Here is a 19,455-nt window from a genome sequence, read left to right as displayed (position 1 = left end):
CAAAACTTATCTCTATTTATGACATTTGGTGACTAAGAGGAACACACACACAAACACACACTCCAAGAATAGCTCTCAACAGACCATGGCAGGATTTATTTAGGGTTTACGGGGAAAATAAAACAATCTGGGAAAATATATAATAAAACAGAAACCTTTAATTTTCTTACTGGTCTTTCTACTAACTAGGCTCTGTGGCTTCTGACAAGTCACTTAATCTATCTGAATTTTATGTTTTTACCTTCCTGTCATGCAGGATTATTGAAACACTGGATCAAATCCTATAATGTAGCAAGAAGCATTTTGTACAGCAAAAAGCTCCATTTAAATGCAAGTTAAAAAAAAAAAGTAAATGCAAGCTATTATCAGATTCTTGAGGTATTTTCTACATTGACTTTGTAAACTGTAGATGAGATGCAAAAAACTAGGTTGGATTTGATATTCAATTTGAAATAATAATTATATTAAGATATATTAATAATGGCAGCTTACTTTCCCAATCATTGCGAACATCAACATTCCAGAAGTAATTGCAGACCTCATGTCCTGTAACGCCTTTCACTGCATGGGTAGCTTTCAAAGGATCCAAAACAATCCCGTTTTCTTCTACTTCCCTTCTATATACCTAAAGAGGATATATTTAAAAACCTATTTAAAAAATATGAATTAAATCCCTGAAGTACAAACCTGAAAGCAGGTTTTTAAATTTAGCTGCTTTTTAGAATTTTATTTATGAAAATCTATATATGGAATATAAATATTTTGCTAAAAGAAAAAAAATTCAAGTTATTAACACAGACAACACATTAAAAAATACTTAAAACTGCAAAACTGAGGTAAACTTCAATTATGAGAAACATGCATATGCAATGAACACCTAATTACATGAGTTGTTAAATTAAGCCTGGTGAGAACATCATCTCCTTAAGGATACTGATGTACAGCAGTTTTCCTCAATGCCTCAGAACCAGCATCTAGAATAGTATCTGAAACACAGTAGGCTCTCAATTTTTTATTGTATCAATGACTGAAAGCTAAAATGGCATGAGGATCTATGCTGTCTTGCTATTTTAAATACTGAAGTTATTTACCTAAAGTGCTAAGTAAAATTAATTATTTCAAAATTATAAGTTCGCTACTTTAGAAAGTTTTACAAGAAGTTCATTTCATGAACATGAAATGAATCACCGTATTATTACAGGAAGCACTAGATCTCAATTTATGGAATAGTTTATGGGTCCAGATACTGTTAGGCATTTCACATACAGTTTCTTTTTTAAAATGTCCCTCACCAAACTACTTTTCCCTACATGCTTATTTATTTGTGTTATTGGGACTATTTTCGCAGTCACCTGAACTGGAGACTTTAGACTTTTAACGTCTCTCCTCACACTTCACATAGCTATTAAGCTCATTAGTAATCCTCGAGAACAGCCTGACTCCTCTACTACTGGTTACTTCTTTTAGGTAGGCTTTCATCACTATCTACCTGACTCTCTTAAGTGGTATATTTGGTCTCTGGTTTCTTCTTTATGAGCTTTATCTTCCTAAAATGTTACTTTGCATACAGTGGCTAACCTACTGCTATAGACAATAGGCTACTGTCTCCAGTGGGCTATTTTATACTATCCACAATCCAATCCCTCTCTTTATAATGTTGTGGGCTGTAGGAACACTTATTCTCTATTCTTCATTCCACATGGAGGGACTTCATCTAGACTATCAGGTTCTGGTTTCTCTGTGCCCCTTCACTTTCTCCTCCCTACGGGTGAAAGAAGGACAAATGAATGTCAAGTACAGAATAAGGGCTGGTAGGCTTGGCTCACCCTTCTCCACAGAGAATATGTATTCTGGTTTTCTTTTGGAGTTTACTCTCGGGGGAAGGCCTGTGATTATCTAGCTATGTCAAAAACATGCTTAATTCTGGGGTAATAGATTAGCAAGACCTTGTGGCTGCTGATCTAAAGCTGTATTTTCCAATCAGCTTATTAGATTTTTAAAAAAATGTTGGTTTATTTTTGAGTGAGAGAGAGTGCAAACAGGGGAGGGGCAGAGAAAGACGGAGACACAGAATCCAAAGCAGGTTCCAGGCTCTGAGCTGTCAGTACAGAGCCTGACACGGGGCTCAAACCCACAAATTGTGAGAGCATGACCTGAGCCAAAAGTCAGAGGCTCAACTGACTTAGCCACCCAGGTACTCCTCAGCATACAAGATTTATAGCTAACATTTTGGTATTTCATTTGGTATCTCATTTGCTTGTCTCTTGTTTCTTCTTTCTTAATTCGTTCTCTATTCAAGAGGAAAGGAAATTCCAACATCTAATACTTATTTCTATTGTTAGAATACTTCTGGTCAATATAGTCTATTCAAAACTCCTGAAAAAAAAAGTCTGCCTTCAAGTTTTCGCCCTTTTTTTGGTTTTTTTTTTGGTCTAAAATACCCTTCCCTCACCTTTGTCACAACTTTGATTTCATTTCTATACATAATTCAAATGCTTCTCCTCAGTGTAAAACAATGTTTCAAACCACAGAGAACTGTTTCTTTTCCAGTTTTCTCCACTACTCATCTGTGCTCTTCATTCAATACATCATCAGAAAGAGACAAGTAACAGTATCTTTACAAGTCAATATCCCCCTTCCCCAACAAAAGTTTCAGGTTGGAAATGGCTTATTAAACATCTCTTTATCTTTAGTGTAGCCTTGGGCATGAGGTAATCCAAAATTCAATGTAGCTGCTGTTTTGAATCCATCTCTATATCTTGTTCCTTGCTCTTATTCTCGGTCTCTGGTATTTAAGGATATGAACAAGATTAGCAGACCCACCTCCAAATATCGAAAGAAGATGCAGTGAGAGAAAGGACTAGAAGTATAGACCATAAGGGGGAACAAAGTGACATCTGGGTACAACATTCAAAAATTAAAAAATAAATAAAGAGAAATATCCAAATTTCAGCTAATTATGAGAGCCATCAGCTAATTATGATTTATTCATATCTAAACCCCCAGATTTTATTTTCTCCCTGGCTCAGGCAAAACATAATGGTTTGTTCATTTCTTTGATCATATGTAATAATCTGTTTAAAAGGAATTTTACAATGCTACCCTCCTTCACATCACTGGGCAGTAATGATAATATGACTGTAACAGAGCTCTAATTAGCAATCTCTAACATTTTACTGGGAATTACCTTCATTTCTCCTTCTTCTACAACCAACTGCCAGTTAGCATCTCCACCTACATCCTGTAGTGAGTAAGTCATATGGTTTTGCACCATCTCTTCAACCTTGGAAAGAAAAATACAGCCATAAGAATCCAAATCCAATGAACAGCCATGTCATCATCTCTAAAAGAGAATGGTATTCAGTTTATTTCAGTTTAGAAATGATGTTCTTAGAAATCTGAGCAACCAGATGCACAAAGGTTAGTAGATTTTATACAGTGTTGTAGAGTTTAGTCCACATTCCAGATATCATATCCAGGTTAATCACAGGAGGGAGAAATGCAGAGAAGGAAAATGTTTCACTCATATAACATATGTTGGCCCAATGTAAAGCAAGTGAGCAAAAATAAGCATTTTCTGGGAGAAAATAAAGTTCCATCCTTCACCAGAAAATGTTTCCTTACAGAAAAAGTATTTTAAAACAAAAAATCATGGGACACTAAGGGTAAAAGGGACATGACGAGACAATCTAGTCCAGTGCTTTTATGTTTAAGACTACCCAGATACCAGTTTGTTATATGGCAAGGTTTCCCTACAAAATGATAACAAAACCTTCATTACCTCACTGATAAACTTCATTTCACTTTTACCATGAATAAAAAATAACCAATCCCCTACTTACTTGACTTCAATTTCATTGTTTTGCTTTCTTTTAGGGAAAATGCTCATAATCATATATGCAAACATTTACAAATAATCACCTTTTAGTGTCTTCTTTTAAATTACTGTCTTTTTTCCAAAATTTAAATAAAACCTCTGCTTTTAAACTATCACCAGTTACTCCTACACATCTTATATGAACTTTAAATAAAACTGAGTATTTCACACTCCCAGAATCCACAATCATTTACTGGTAAGATTTCATGTGAGTGCTATCTGCAAACTCTCCTAGTCTGAAACATGTTTTGAAACAGAAGTGAAATGATAAAAAGATGGTCTCTGAAGGAGCTGTTTCCTTTATCATCTATGCAGAGACGCTTTTTTTAAGCTCCATTTTCTAACCTTTTACTCATCATTTTGTTTTATACAATAAGTACATCAGAGGCAGGAAAACAGTTGGAAATATGTATATTATACTTCAGCTTAATTTATTCCTAAGTTTACTTATTACAAAAGTCTACTGTGCTCATTAGGGATACAGAAAAAGAACCAGGTTTATATTATATTTTGAAATAAATATATTAATGATTTGGGGGCAAAAATTCTTAAAATTATTAACTCTGGAGGTATAATTGTTCTACACAGAAGGATGTTACTAATGTGTTACAGTGACATATACTTCTGCTACATAAAGTTTTCTTGATTCAGAATGCATTTTTGCTAAGTTAGGTATGACTCTAAGTGTCACTGGTAATAATCATGAAAGTTTTTGATAAAAACTTTATATTGAGGCTCTACAATCTATTTCTGTACTAAATAAACACTAACATTTTACATCTTTAAAAACTTATTATCTTCAAAACAATGTGAATGGCACTGGGCTACAGACCTGAAAGAAATTTAAAATAATGTAACTAATAGTACATTCTATAATTTTAAAAAGGCTTCATTAGAAGACCTAACTCCAGGGGCTGCCTGGAAACATTTATATGCCCCTATAAATGTGAAATCTGCTGAGAGTAACTAGCAAAGACTAATGCAGGATTCCAAATTCTAAGGACATACAAAATGTAACTGAGTTCCCAAAGAGGAAGGAATACAGAAAGTATCAATTAGTATACATAAATAAAACAACAGCCACAGCACTAGCATGATTCATTTGTCTGTATCACATCGTGACTGGGAAAATTTTTACACTTTTTAGATCAAAAGATATTAAAAATCTTCATATTTGAAATATGTACTTTATAGGTAGGACAATACAAGTTGAGAAGACCTGTATTTATTATGAGATTAGAGGCAGAAAAAAATTTTTTCACAGAAGTAAGACCTAGGTCAAATTGACCACTTAGGAAAGAAGAATGAAAGGATTTTATTGTTAAAAAAGAGTTGTTTAAAAAAAATTTTAGTACCATTTTTGCTTTTGTTGCAAAGTACAAAGGTAATTGTGTTTTTGTTTGGGAGATTATTCTCGATAAATTATTTCAAATGTTGGAATAATGAGAAGACATTGTTGTGTTTTGGTCTCCTAAAAACTATAGATTGCACAAATATAAATTGACAGCCGGTAACGTAAGTTAAAACAATGTGCAGTAAGCATATTTAACACTGTCTTTCTAGATAGATGAAAAAATGGTATTCCTATCTTAGTTACCACTGCATCTATGGAAAAGTGTTCAGTCTTTTGTTCTCATGTACTTCCTTGACTTAACTGGGCAAGAAACAAACAATATTAATTTAGCGCTGTGCTTCTAGGAAATTAAAGAAATTGAAGTACCCAATTATTGTAGTAACCATTTCTGCAAAGCTTTCATCATGGAATCTTTATCCATTATGGCATCTTCCTTGAGGTAATAACACTGAGATTAAGAAGGAGAAGTGATACAGGTGAAATCTCACTATAAACAATTTCATGTTCACTGCAATGAAATGTGAAGTAGTCAATGTTACTATTAGGGCAGTGACTCACACATTTGTGTCCACACTGACAGTTCCATCTAACCTAATGATCTCTTTACTGTTTTCACTTATGACTGCATATCCCAAATACTTGGGAAACATTAAGTTAGATGACAAGGATAAACACAAGCAAAATTTACCACTTCATTAGGCTCAAAATTTGATACACTAGGAAATAATATTACTAGTCACATCTGCTATCACTTTAAAACAAAAGACTGGATCAAAATCATTAAAGCAGGTTTCATCTGCTTTCACAGCATTCACTAGTTTTAATTTGGTAGTATAATTTCAGGAATCATGCCTTTGATTTTTTTTTGGACCTAGAGTTGAAAATGATGAGATGACATACAAAGCATCTCCATAGCAAATTAACTACGAAAAATGGAGATAAAACACAGTTAAAGTAAGAGATGATGGAGCTCCAATTCTAGCCTTTTCTTTCACTTCCCATCTGAGTCGCTCAGTATGCTATCTGAGGAGGCTAAATGGATTTTTCTAACATTATCAATACAGAATTTTAAAAGAAAATTGCCCTTTGATGTAATAAACAAAAGTCTAGAAGTGCTCTAAGGCTGCTAAGATCTCTCTCACTCATGTGAAAGGAATACAACTATGCTTATTGTTACAATCATAGAGGGATTTGTTGGACAGAATAACTTATTAATAACAACTTAACAGTACACTGCTAACACAAAGGAAAAATGGACAAGGACTTAAACAGTTCAGTGAAGACATACAAAAGGCCAAGAAGCAAAATTTTTAGTCTCTGAGACTGGCAAAAAGTAACTGAATTATAATATTCAGTGTATTCACTGTCAACATAACAAAAGAAAATTGACCTGGGAGTGTCACTGGTTCAACTTTTTTAATGAACAGTTTGGCAATAAAAATTAAAAACAAATTAGAAATGTATATGGCTTTTGTCCTAACAGTTCTAGTTCTATGAATGTATTCTAAGGAAACAGCTGGTAAGTGTACAAAGATATACACACAGGCACATACAAAGGATGGTGTATTTATCAGGATGCTCCTGTAGCACTATTTATAACAGAGACAAACTGAAAACAAACTAAATGTTCAATATTAGGTGAGTAGGTAAATCCAGTATGCACATCCATGTAACAGACAAGGAGATAAAGATCCATATTTACCAATGAGAAGATGGGCTTAATTATATGTTAAAAAAAAAAAAAAGGCTTGGTCATAAAGCAATATACTGAATTACTTACTTTGGTAGGAAAAGACAATTATTAAAGTGTGTGCCCTTAATCAATGAATGTGACTGATTTCTTATATACATGGAAAAAGGATACGCATGAGAATATGAATAGTGATCTGATATTTTACTTTATTTACTCTACTTTCTAGTTCTGCTAAAATTAACATGTATTATTATACAATAAACTGGGGAGGGGTTAAATAATTACCACAAGAATAAAGTGTCACTATGGACATAAAGGGGGGAAAGAGCTTTATATAGAACTGTTTTTGCAATAATGTTCACTAATGATTAATCTGATGTATTACCCACCTTTTGTTATTTTTTTTTTCCAAATAGAGAATGATTTTTTATTTTCTGCTCTTTGATTTTTGAGGTGACATCAGTGGTTATTGTGTTATGCAAATAAATATGACACAAAAGATCAATTTATAAATCCAAGTTCTTTCTACTTTCTGTACACTGTAAGAGCTATTTATTTCATTCCTCAAATTTGCCAAATAGATAGACTCATGTGTTGCTACTAATTTTCTAGGAGATTCACATATTTTATTTGAAGTTATTTTCAGAACATCTTTCAGTTCTATGTTTAATTATTCTACTCAATCAGGAGCATGAACCTAACCTCATCAAGAACAAAGTAGTCATGAGCCAAGATTTGTACACACATGGCAAAGCCAAATTAATAGTTAACTGCCAGAGCCCAAGTCTGCTAATGACAACAAAGACTTTAGCAAGGACCATAAATACTTGAAGACCACAAAGTCATTATTCTTCAATTTTGCCTCTTTTGGCAAATAGAACAGTACGATAAGGGGCATCTGGGTGGCTCAGTCAGTTAAGCATCCAACTCTTGATTTTGGTTAAGGTCCTGATCTCACAGTCCGGAGATCAAGCCCCAAATTGGGCTCTGAGATGGGTGTGGAGCCTGGTTAAGATTCTTTCTCTCCTTCTCTCTCTGCCTCTACCCTGTTTGTATATGGGCACATGCACTTTTTCTTTCAAAACAGATAAGTAAAACGGTATAATAATCAAAAGCTAAAAAAAGATTCTGAATAACCACAAGCATCATATATGAAAAATTTCTAACAGAAAGATCTTTCTCAACTTATATACATGAGTTACACAAAATATAAATAAGTATGCTACAATTTGGCAAAGTCTTGTAAAAACATGGGCACCTGCATCTCAGTGATATATTCATCTGTACTTGAAGCATTTCAGCTGTTTTATATAGCTCTACAGCTTGGGTCCGAGGTCTACGTTCTGAAGCCTTAATTCTTAGGCACCTCTCAGTGGCTTAACACTCTTTTATAGCTTTCATTGTGTTTTCATTTATAGCGTGTGTATTCCTGTATTTTAAAGAAAACTGGTGACCAGTACCGATGAGCTTTAGTCTCTTTATTACTTTAATGCAAGGTGGAGCTTAGCACAATAAACCAAAGTCTCCCAATATCATCTAGTTTTGTCACAGATTTATTGCAAATATGAGATGCCTTCAAAAAGCCTGCACAAATGGATAAACAGGATTAAGAAATATTAGAATAAGTTTGGTTCTAGGTGATTTCTGAAGCAGAAATGATACATCTCTTTCTCTGAAATGTTTAAGGAGAAAAAAGCTGCAAAAGTCAAAGAATACATTTTGAGTCTTGAACTTAATTTTCTTCTTTTCTGTGTAGTTAAAAACAAATGTCATTTTATTCATATGTATAAACTAAGAAATCTGTTTTAAATTAGGACTTTTAAAAAACTTTTACTGGAATGACGACCCTGGAACATCACACGATTGAATTATGCAGGTCCACTCATATATGAATCTGTTTCAATAAATACAGTGCAGGACTACAAATGTATTTTCTCTTCCCTATGATTTTCTTAATAACATTTTCTTTTATCTAGGTTACCTTATTGTAAGAATAGATATATGTAACATACAAAATATATTTACTCAGCTATTTATATTCCCGTTAAGGTTATGATTAACAGTAGGCTGAGTGGTTAAGTTTTTGGGGAGTTAAAAGTTTTATGTGGATTTTTGACTGAGTTGGGAGGAGGGGTCGGTGCCCCAATCCCAGCATTGTTCAAGGGTCAACTGTACTCTGATAGGGAAAAAATAATGTAGAAAACTTTGATTAGTTCAAGGAAATTATTATAGTTACAATGGCTAATAAATAGCTATATAACAGCTAATAAAAGCTCACACACTTATTTAGCATTTACTACATGCCAGGCTCTGGCCAGATCACAGTCCTGGCTAGATCATAGAAGTGAAGCACAGAAGAGTTAGAAAAATTGTCATGCAACTAACCAATATTTAAACTTGGTCATTCTGACTAGAAAGCTCAGTTTCTTAACATAACATAATGCAATCCCATAAAAAGCAATCACCATAAAGATACAAAGCTCAATTACAAAGATACAATGATTTAACCTTTAAAAAACTAATGCTGATACTAAAAAATATTCCTTCGATAATACTTTGACATTATTATGAGGGCAGAGACAGCAAGCATGTACTTTTCTGTCTTAAATTCCTAAATCCTTAATAATGTAAATGAAGAGGAATATTAATTTATAATATCAAGGGTAATTTGCATAATGAAAATACCATCTGTTCAATGGAACTTAGTATAACAATAGTAATGAGACAAATATTATCTAAAAAGGTATTTCTCTGTTGAATTATGAAATACTTGAGATTAAAAGCGAGATTGTTAAAACCTGCTTTTATGCTATAACATATCCTGTAAACCACGTTCATCAAGATTGCTGAATCCTGTCTAAAGAAACTACATGGTATTTAAAAACTTGGTATCTTCTACTTGTTTCAATTCAATTTGAAATCTTTCAGGAGTACCTCCTCACTGGCAAAATTCCAAGCTATTCATTCACAGTGCAGGATACAAAGGGCACATGCAAGCCTGATAGAGGAACTGTTAAGTAGATAAGGAAGGACTTTTTAATGCTTATTGTTACTATATCAAATTCAAAACCAAAACAAGTGACCTAACCGAAAGATATCTAGGAACTGGGAAGACAGGCTGAAATATAGCAAAGAAAGCCCCAAGTCCACTCTATACATTCATACAGTACCTGGGAGCTGAATCTGTGAACATCGTCAGAGGCACTGACGAGATCAATGGAAGACATGGAGGAAGAGCGACTATAGGGCTACCAGAGACAGACAAAGAAAAAACCAAGTAATCAGAACAAAGGCACAACAGAGCATTCAGTACCAACTTCCAAACACAAGATAAAGAAAGAGAGAACAAAGCACCATATGAAACAGGCTCAGCAGCAAGTGCTGACTTCATGCACCTATTATGGTTTATGCTCCAAAATCTTTCTAAAAAGAATGCAGTGCTTCTAGTAATACAGCATGATACCACTTAACCCCAAAGAAAAAAGTGATTTAATATAACTAGTTATGCTTGTGGTTAACTATCAGACTAGCTACTCCTAACCACCCCCATTCCCACTTTCCCCTTAAAGAAAAAAGAAAGAACCATTATAATTCAGAAAATGATTTCTAACCGCTTTGGAGGAAAAACATACAATACCAAAAAATCTCATCACCTAAATTCAAGAAAAGTGAAAACTTATACAAGATAGTTCCATCCACACTGAAGAGCAGTACAATATATAATTTCAGTGAGCTCTGATATTAGCTTACCTTTTGGACAAACCTATGAGTCCCCACAGAAGAAAAGGCATCTCCAGATGGCATAGATGTAGGCCAATGTAATCTGACCTTTTCACTCTGTGACTAAGAAAACATGTAATGTTAGGTGGGAAGGTTTTAAAGTGTACTTTGCAGCTTAAGAATGGATAATATAACCTGGAACTACCAATATTTAATTACTGAACACTTCAGTACTTATAAATACTTGAATCACAAAAATACTTAAAAGGTACAAGCCTTGCTAAATCCTGACACTTAATTCATGTATTCTAATTCAATCTCTTCTATCAGACTCCGTAAGGTACTAACTTTGACCAGGGATCGGTTCTTTGATTCTGCCCCTAGTCAGACTCTCCAATACCAGCATGGCATTATTTACTATGAATCTTTATTAACACTGTTGTTAAAGTAATTTTCTTACATCCAAACTCTGGCCAAATTATTCAACTTTGTTAGGGCTGCAGAGCTGTACCAACTGAACAAGTATCATCAATTGCTTCAGTTATGTTCCAAAGACCCTACAATGGATATCTTCTCTCTTTTCTATGAAGGTATTCACACCTGTTAAACTGTCACTTAACCTCCTTCCTCCTCCTGAGCTTGCTTAATTTCTTCTCAGTTATTCAATGTATACTAAATATGATGTACCAGAACCTGTGCTGTGTTGTGTGTGTACTCATCTTTTAACTATGCATAAGACAAGTAGTAATCTCTATTCAGCACTATCTGAACAGGACTGTTAAGATCTCATTTCTTACTCACCACTTTACTGAAAATATCTTTATGTTGGCAAATAACTTAGAACAACGTAAACTCAAAAATGTATCACTGAAGAATGCCTAAGCAGTGGTTGTGCTGTGGAGAGCCTGTGCAACATCTACTGCCTATAATGAGGGAAATGATCTGAATCTTTGGAACTCATTTCATGGATTACTAAAGCATACTACTCCCAATTATTGCCACACTATAATTATCTTTGTGATATCAATGTGTCTATTAGGCAAGGAAAATCATGGTCTGTTTAATGACCCTATTTGGTAGAGTATCTACCAGAATGTCAAGAACAGACTGAAGTTAAATAGTCTCATGAATATTTTTCTTCGAAAGTTTATAAAAGTTTTCATCGATCCTTTAAAACTCTAACTTAACCACTGTATTAATATCCAGCATAGTAGGATTTTAGAGCCAGAAAAGATAATTTGAAATACCTTGTGTAACTCTTTGTTTTATATATTAGAAAACCAAGGCCCAGATAATTTAGTGATAAGTTTACAGCTACATAGTTAGTCACTTACAAAATTTAGATTGAAGTTGTCTTGACCTACTCTCCCAGAATAGAACAACTTAGATTAAAAGAAAATCAAAATAAAAAACACCACAGTGAAGTAAAAAAAAAAANAAAACAAAAAACACAACAAAAAAAAAAAAAAAAAAAAAAAAAAAAAATCAACAACAAAACAAAACAAACCCCAAAACAACAAAATCTAAAAAGTCAAACACAATGACACTCTTCCAGGAAATACTTTAGGTATCCAAAAATGGAGCTCATTTAGGAACTGAAAGTTTCCACTCTTAATGCTGTATAATATCTTTTGAATGAGCGATATGCTTTATAAATTAATGTAACAACACCTTTTTATCACTTATGATATTAAAAAAACAATGAAAAAGAAACATGGAAAGAAAATGTCAGTCTTGCAGGTGATTTACCATCAGGGAGACAGACCAGTAAATGGGCCTAACAGTCATGACCACCTTAGCAATGACAAAGAATGAAAAGCCAACTTATCTACACAAGTTAATTTGTAGTATAACTGATACACTTACTAATTTATTTGCCAGATGCTTAAAGCCCTGGGGAAGTGACTAAAATTCGCCCTTAAGCACCATCTAGTGGCATATATGGTACCTGCGCTATTGCAGAACTAGAAGGCAAAGGATCATACTAATCCTGAAACTAGAGTTAAAAGATTTAAGAAATGTTTTCCTTCAATTTCCAAAAACAGCTGGGTATGACTTTTGGGAATTTGATAATGATGAAATACTGAGCAAAGTCAAAAGGGAGAAAGCAATCCAAGGTGAAGGTAGTGAAAGCTTTAAAGGAGTTAAAGAAAAATTGAATGGTAGTAATTTAGAAAAAAAAATTACATTCTTGGTCATCTTTCTTGTGATTTCATATGGTTGGTGCTTTGTGGTAAAGAGAAATTCACAGAGACTATTTTTTTTTCAGATTAAGTATATACTTGTTCTTAATAAAAAGATAATAAAGCTGGATACTTCAAGGGGAACAGGCAGAATATTTCCATTTAGTTTCATGTAAATTATGCATGCTTCCTTTAAACAATCAGTGGTTTCTTTTTCATTGCTTAGAAATTAATCAATGAAGGAAATGACTTTCAGTGTAGACAGTTCATTTTCTGGGTTATTAGGTTCACAGCTTTCAAATTCTATTTATATGATAAAATAATGTATATCAAAATATGCCTAATGTTAGAATTTTTAGCAATAGATATACCTGTTCTTCTATTTTATCTTGTCTGTCAAGAGCAGCTTCAACAGCATCAAAGAATTCTTCTTCATTAATCAGACTGTTTGGACCTTCCTATTCAAACACACGGGAGAAAAAAATCACTTGATTAAAGACAATATAAAACCCTCATAACCCTAGCATTAACTCTAGAGAAAAGCTGAAATGTGACTTGACAAATATTTATAAATCAGTAAATATACAAAGTAATGTTACAAAGACATGGAACATATGCTCTGTGCAAAATCATGAGCGTCACAATTAATTAATGTCTTCAACACTCATAACAATTAATTCATGTATTCAACACTCATATACTCACTGTATACTGACCAGCACTGTGTTTAGAGTGATAGTTTAGAACAGGGGCATTGGTGAACTATGTCCAGGAGTTAAATTTAGCCCACTGCCTATTTGTGCATGGCCTTTGAGCTGAGAATTTCATTTTTAAGTGGCTGGATAAGAAAAAATAGCAACATTTCATGACATGTGAGAATTCTAGGATATAAAAGTAATGTTTTGCTGGAATACAATCATACTCATTCATTTAGGTATTGTCTATGCCTCCTTTCATGCTATAGTGGCAGAGGTGAGCACCTGTGACTAAGTACCTGGTAAGAGAAAACATATTAAACTGCAGAAAATCCACAGCCAATAACAAGTACAGACAAGAGTTTTCTGAGGGGCATCTTCCTAAGCAAAGACAATTATTTCATGGAGAAAGAAAAACTGGACTGATACTTATAAACCTGGTTAGATGGCAAAGCAGTGGTTCTCAGTCACCTAGGAAATTGCCTTGGGAAGCTGTTAAATGGAAAATTCCTAGTCTCCCGTATGCAGAAATCACTTCTCAATGGGTCTTGGGTGGAGCCAGGAATATGTATGTGTAATAAGTTCTCAACAGTATCAGATGTACAATAAATAAAGAGAAAATGGAAAAAAGCAAAGTATGTTCCTACTGTGATGACACAAGTGAGTGGACTGTAAGTGGAACAATAGCTTCATGTTAGGGTAAAAGCTGAGGCTGAAAAGTTAGGCTGGGTTTATGGTTCCCTAAATTTTAAAATATACAAAGACACATGAATAACTGCTGGCCTGTCTAGAGTTTTTCCAGTTAGAATGAATACCCCGTGCCATCACTATCCCATTATAAAGTACCTAGCAACATCACACCACCCCCACAACCAGGGGTGGGAGGAACTATGGTGTAATGCTCTTGTCACTTGGCACAGGCATATAGACACCTTGATTTAATGCACTAGCTGTTTTAGAGCTACGAGGCTCCTTCATGACCACTTAAAAAAAAACACAACTTTTTTTTAGCGATAGTATACAAACAATGCGCATTTCAATGAATTATCATTAAGTTAATACAGCCATCTAATGACCAGCTGGATCATGAACAAGAACAGTAACAATACTCCAGAGGCCTCTCTCCTACAGGATTCCCTTCATAAATCCCAAACATTTCAGATATTCAAGTAAAAGCCATGTAACTCTGCTTGATGTGAGAAAAATAGGAACAACCCCAAATCTAATCTGAATTCATACATATTTCNCCCTTTCCCCATGGTCTTCTGTTAAGTTGCTCAAGTTCCACATATGAATGAAAACATATATCTGTCTTCCTGACTGACTTATTTCACTTAGCATAATATCCTCCAGTTCCATCTCATTCTTAAGGTTTCAGCTAAGATGTTGTATTCCTTGGGAAGCCATCCCTGACTCAAAAACCTCTCAGTGCTAACAGTGCTTCATACTTGCTTGTTAACTAGCTTGTTTTCCCATAATGTACTCAGGCAGGATCCTGTATATCCCCATGCCTAGTATAGTGGCTTGCATATATAGTAAATCTTAAGGAATGAATTTAAGATTATAAACTAATTTCTGAAGACACACATGACAAAAACCGTAAAGTTTTGTTCAATAATTAGAACATCAAAAATGTTTGATAAGAACCAAAGTAAGATCACATTCTGAGTTAGTGTCTAAAATCCATGCAAGTGTAGTACTCATACATGAAAATACAGATGGCTCACAAACAGCCAAAGGAAGTGGAAAAAGTATAAAAACAAGCCCTAGTTCATTTTAGAACTGAGTATTTCACTTGATACCAAAGGGGGATTCAGAGTGAAAAAAAGTTAAGTGCCCTTAATAACCATGTTCTTCATTAAAAGAGAAAGAGGTACCTGCATTTCAGATGGATGGAAATCAGATCATTTATTCAACATATGCCACTAAAATAAAATATAGATTCCTATATTATTCCATAATCTAAAAAAAATACAATACACTTAAAGTAGGGAATGCTATTTTAAGCACAATACCAAATGTAGCAATAAGAACATTGAAAGACTGAGGAATGACAGGAAAGTATAAAACTTTTATATGGCAAAACCAATGATCAAAAGTCTGAAAACCTGAAAAAGGAAGAAAACAAATGAAAAATGAAAGGCTAATCTTCCACATCTCCTAAATCAATAAAAATAAAAATGTTCAGGGACATGGATAAGTGAATCATTAGAGAAGAAATACAAATGGCCAATAAACATTTTTTTAAGAAAGTCATATCAATAAATAAAGCAATTAAAAAAATCTGAAACTAGTGAACAAATAAACTCAGCACAATGCTCCTCCTTCTTCCACCTTGCTTTCCACCACCCTGCNTTTAAAAATTTTAAGGCTCATTCAATCTATGCATCACTTCAGTCTCAGGGGTCTAACTGGGAACTTTAGCATTAAAAAATTCTACTTTGATAAATTAAACGGGCAAATAAGACAGGTACATCTTTCCTTTGATGGCACATGGGAGGGAGAACTAAAGTAATTGGAATAAAGTTTCCTTTATTAAAAAACTGAAGCCCCTTTTAACTCATCATGCTTACCAAGGAAAAGAGCTATTCATTGTTAAATCTGTGGGACACACCAATCTTTACCTTACTTGCTCCATTAGCAGCATTTCTTACGTTAATGACGCTCTTGGAAGAGTTCTCTCCCCTTGGATTCCTGTTTTCCCAATTCCTGTCTATCTAAGCCTCTTCTCTGGATCCCTTAAATATGGCTGTTCCTCAGGGTTCTACACTTGCTCTCCCCACAGGACTTATTCATTTTTAAGGCTTTAGTCATCATGTGATGATTCCCCAAATCCACAGCCTATCTATCCATTTCTCACTCAGTGTTAGATCTTTGTATCTAATAATACCTAATGTCTCAAAATTGATATGCAACATGTCTAAAACCTGTTTCTTCCCCTATCTCTACACCCATCTAAGGCAGAATGGTGGGTCTGTTCTAGATTCTTCCAGTTTCCTTCCTTCAATCACCACACCCTTTAATCCTACTTTCTAACTATCTAAATTTACCCTGGTGTCTATTCCTACTTTCTATCTTAATTTAGGCTATCTTCAATTCTCACCTGTAAGACTGACAAGTCTTGGAAGCTCCTAGTCAATAGCTGTCAGCTTCAATATTACCCGCGCAACAGGGAGCAAGATTGATTTTCTGAAAACTTCTCTTGCTTAAAATCCATGAGAGACTCTTGAATGCTGNAAATGTTCAGGGACATGGATAAGTGAATCATTAGAGAAGAAATACAAATGGCCAATAAACATTTTTTTAAGAAAGTCATATCAATAAATAAAGCAATTAAAAAAATCTGAAACTAGTGAACAAATAAACTCAGCACAATGCTCCTCCTTCTTCCACCTTGCTTTCCACCACCCTGCCCCCCAAAACCCATGCTGACAGAAGCGAAGGTAAACAAGTATGCAACTATACTTCTATGTGGCTGGTAGGAGATAAAGTGGTACTATAATTTTTAAACACACATGGGCTTTGTTGCATTTTCTATAATCTGCCTATATGAACATCTGATTTTATTTATAATATGAACAAATTAGGTAATTTTAAAAAGTTGATAGTTTACCCCCAAAATAAACCAAAAGTAACAAAAACAATCTGTTTAGCTTCAGAATAAAAGTTTAAATTAAACTAGCTTATATTTGAGTAATTTGGTTTTTTAAAACCCTAATGATACCTAATTATAGGAATTTTACACATTCTCCAAGGGATAATTGACAGCTTAATAATTTTGAAGTATCACAGGNGATGTGGGGGGGAGGGGGGAGATGGGCATGGAGGAGGGCACTTGTGGGGATGAGCACTGGGTGTTATATGAAAACCAATTTGACAATAAACTATTTGTAAAAAAAAAAAAAAAAAAAAAATCCATTGCCCGAGGATCTGTAAGGATTCTTGTAGACCTTGCATGCCAAGCTTAACACTCCCTCCTCACAATTGGCTCCACCCTCCACAGATTAGGTCTTTCAGTTCCCCTGGGGGCAAAATATTCTTAGGTTTATTTATTTATTTTTTTTAAGCTCCTGGCTTTCAAAAGTTTTCCTACTTCTCAGCCCCTACAAGAAACATTCTATGCTGTGCACCTGGTTAGTATTTTCTCAGCTCACTCATTCTTTTTTTTTTTTTAAATATAATTTATTGTCAAATTGGCTAACATGCATCGTGTACAGTGTGCTCTCGGTTTTAGGCGTAGATTCCCGTGATTCATCGCTTACATACAATACCCAGTGCTCATCCCAACAAATGCCCTGCTCAATGCCCATCACCCATTTTCCCCTCTTCCCCACAACCCCATCCACCCTCAGTTTGTTCTCTGTATTTAAGTCTCTTATTGTTTCCTTCCCTCCTTCTCTGTTTCTATCTATTTTTTCCCCTTCCCTTTCCCCATGGTCTTCTGTTAAGTTGCTCAAGTTCCACATATGAATGAAAACATATATCCGTCTTCCTGACTGACTTATTTCACTTAGCATAATATTNGGGTGGCTCAGTCGGTTAAGCATCCGACCTTGGCTCAGGTCAGATCTCATGGTTCATGGGTTCGAGCCCTGCATGAGGCTCTGTGCTGACAGCTCAGAGCCTGGAGCCTGCTTCAGATTTTGTGTCTCCCTCTCTCTCTGACCCTCCCTCACTCATGCCCTCTCTCTGTCCCAAAAATAAATAAACTATAAAACAAATTTTTTTTGAAGTATCATAGCTCAAGTCTCATCGTAATGAATTTCCACAGCTGGAAATCAATTGCAACATAAAAATACTTGGGGGTGCCTGGTGACTCAGTCAGCTAATCCAACTCTGATTTCAACTCAGGTCTTGATCTCACAGTTCCCTGCCTCTTCTCTGTTCGCACACACGTGTGCTAGCTCTCTTTCAAATAAACATTTTTTAAAAAAATAGTTAATAGCAACTCTATTTTTTTCCTTTCTAGAAAAAAATGGCGAGAAATTTTTCTTCTATTATCTTAAAAATAAACTAACCATAATTATTTTATCAGTCTATCTAAATGACATTCCTTGCCACTCCATTTTTAAAATGTGCATTTCAGGAATATCAACAATAATTAATGACTATTATCAGATATATTTCTTATACTTTTTTCCTCTAAGAAATATTGTGGAAAAATATCTTAAAATTTTAATATCAGTGTGTGTATATGGAGAGGGAGAATTTATTCAATGCTTAACAATAAACAAGAGACAAGAAGATGGTTTCAGATATTTTCAAAAAATAAGGACAATGCAATGAGGACAAGCTCATGTTCTGCTATGGACAGGACCTCAAAGTATATATAACAGCACAGACTAAAATCTTTTTCTCTGTATTTTACTCAGTTTTTTTCTTGCATAAGTTGCTTTTATTAAAAACAAGAAGAATTAGAAGATAACATTAAAAATTATCATCCTCACAGGAAAGAGGACTCAGTTTGTGAGTCCGAGCCCTGCGTTGGGCTCCGTGCTGACAGCTCAGAGGCTGGAGCCTGCTTCGGATTCCGTGTCTTCCTCTCTCTCTGCCCTCTCCTACTCACACTCTGTCTCTGCCTCTCAAAAATAAAAAATTAAAAATTAAAAAAAAAAATCACTTATGATAGGAGAAGATAGGATTCAGTAGACAGAGAGGGAAAGGTTAGGGCTTGAGGTCCCTGGGTGGAGAAAAACACCTATTTTGGAACAAGGCTAGGAGTGTCTGAACTCAGCAAACTCCCTCAGGTGTAAGGTTCCTCTTAAGAAAGTTAACAAACCAGGGGGCCTGAGTGGCTCAGTCGGTTAAGTGTCTGACTTCCGCTCAGGTCCCATCTCCGGTTTGTGAGTTCAAGCCCTGCATTGGGCTCTGTGCTGACAACTCAGAGCCTGGAGCCTGCTTCAGATTCTGTGTCTCCGCCTCTCTCTGCCTGC

At 34.7% G+C, this 19,455-nt stretch overlaps 1 protein-coding gene across 4 annotated transcripts in view; it reads right to left on the bottom strand.

Annotated features, from left to right (window-relative positions):
- Positions 1-19,455, bottom strand: part of CERT1 (ceramide transporter 1) — a 104,112-nt gene that overhangs the window by 8,381 nt on the left and 76,276 nt on the right. For 3 of the 4 annotated variants that reach the window (XM_077759925.1, XM_077759924.1, XM_077759922.1), the window contains 5 exons: positions 13,199-13,285; positions 10,675-10,767; positions 10,095-10,172; positions 3,188-3,283; positions 493-625 (listed from right to left, as the gene is read on the bottom strand). In XM_077759925.1, the coding sequence (XP_077616051.1) occupies positions 493-625; positions 3,188-3,283; positions 10,095-10,172; positions 10,675-10,767; positions 13,199-13,285 (487 nt within the window). The remainder of the gene's footprint in view (positions 1-492; positions 626-3,187; positions 3,284-10,094; positions 10,173-10,674; positions 10,768-13,198; positions 13,286-19,455) is intronic. The other variant, XM_077759923.1, reaches the window with a different exon arrangement.

The sequence above is a fragment of the Crocuta crocuta genome, unplaced genomic scaffold (assembly GCF_008692635.1).
Source record: "Crocuta crocuta isolate KB4526 unplaced genomic scaffold, BGI_CrCroc_1.0 scaffold162, whole genome shotgun sequence".
Classification (NCBI taxonomy): Eukaryota; Metazoa; Chordata; class Mammalia; order Carnivora; family Hyaenidae; genus Crocuta; species Crocuta crocuta.
The sequence above is the reverse complement of the archived record's forward strand: the minus strand, read 5'-3'. Positions and strand labels throughout refer to the sequence as shown.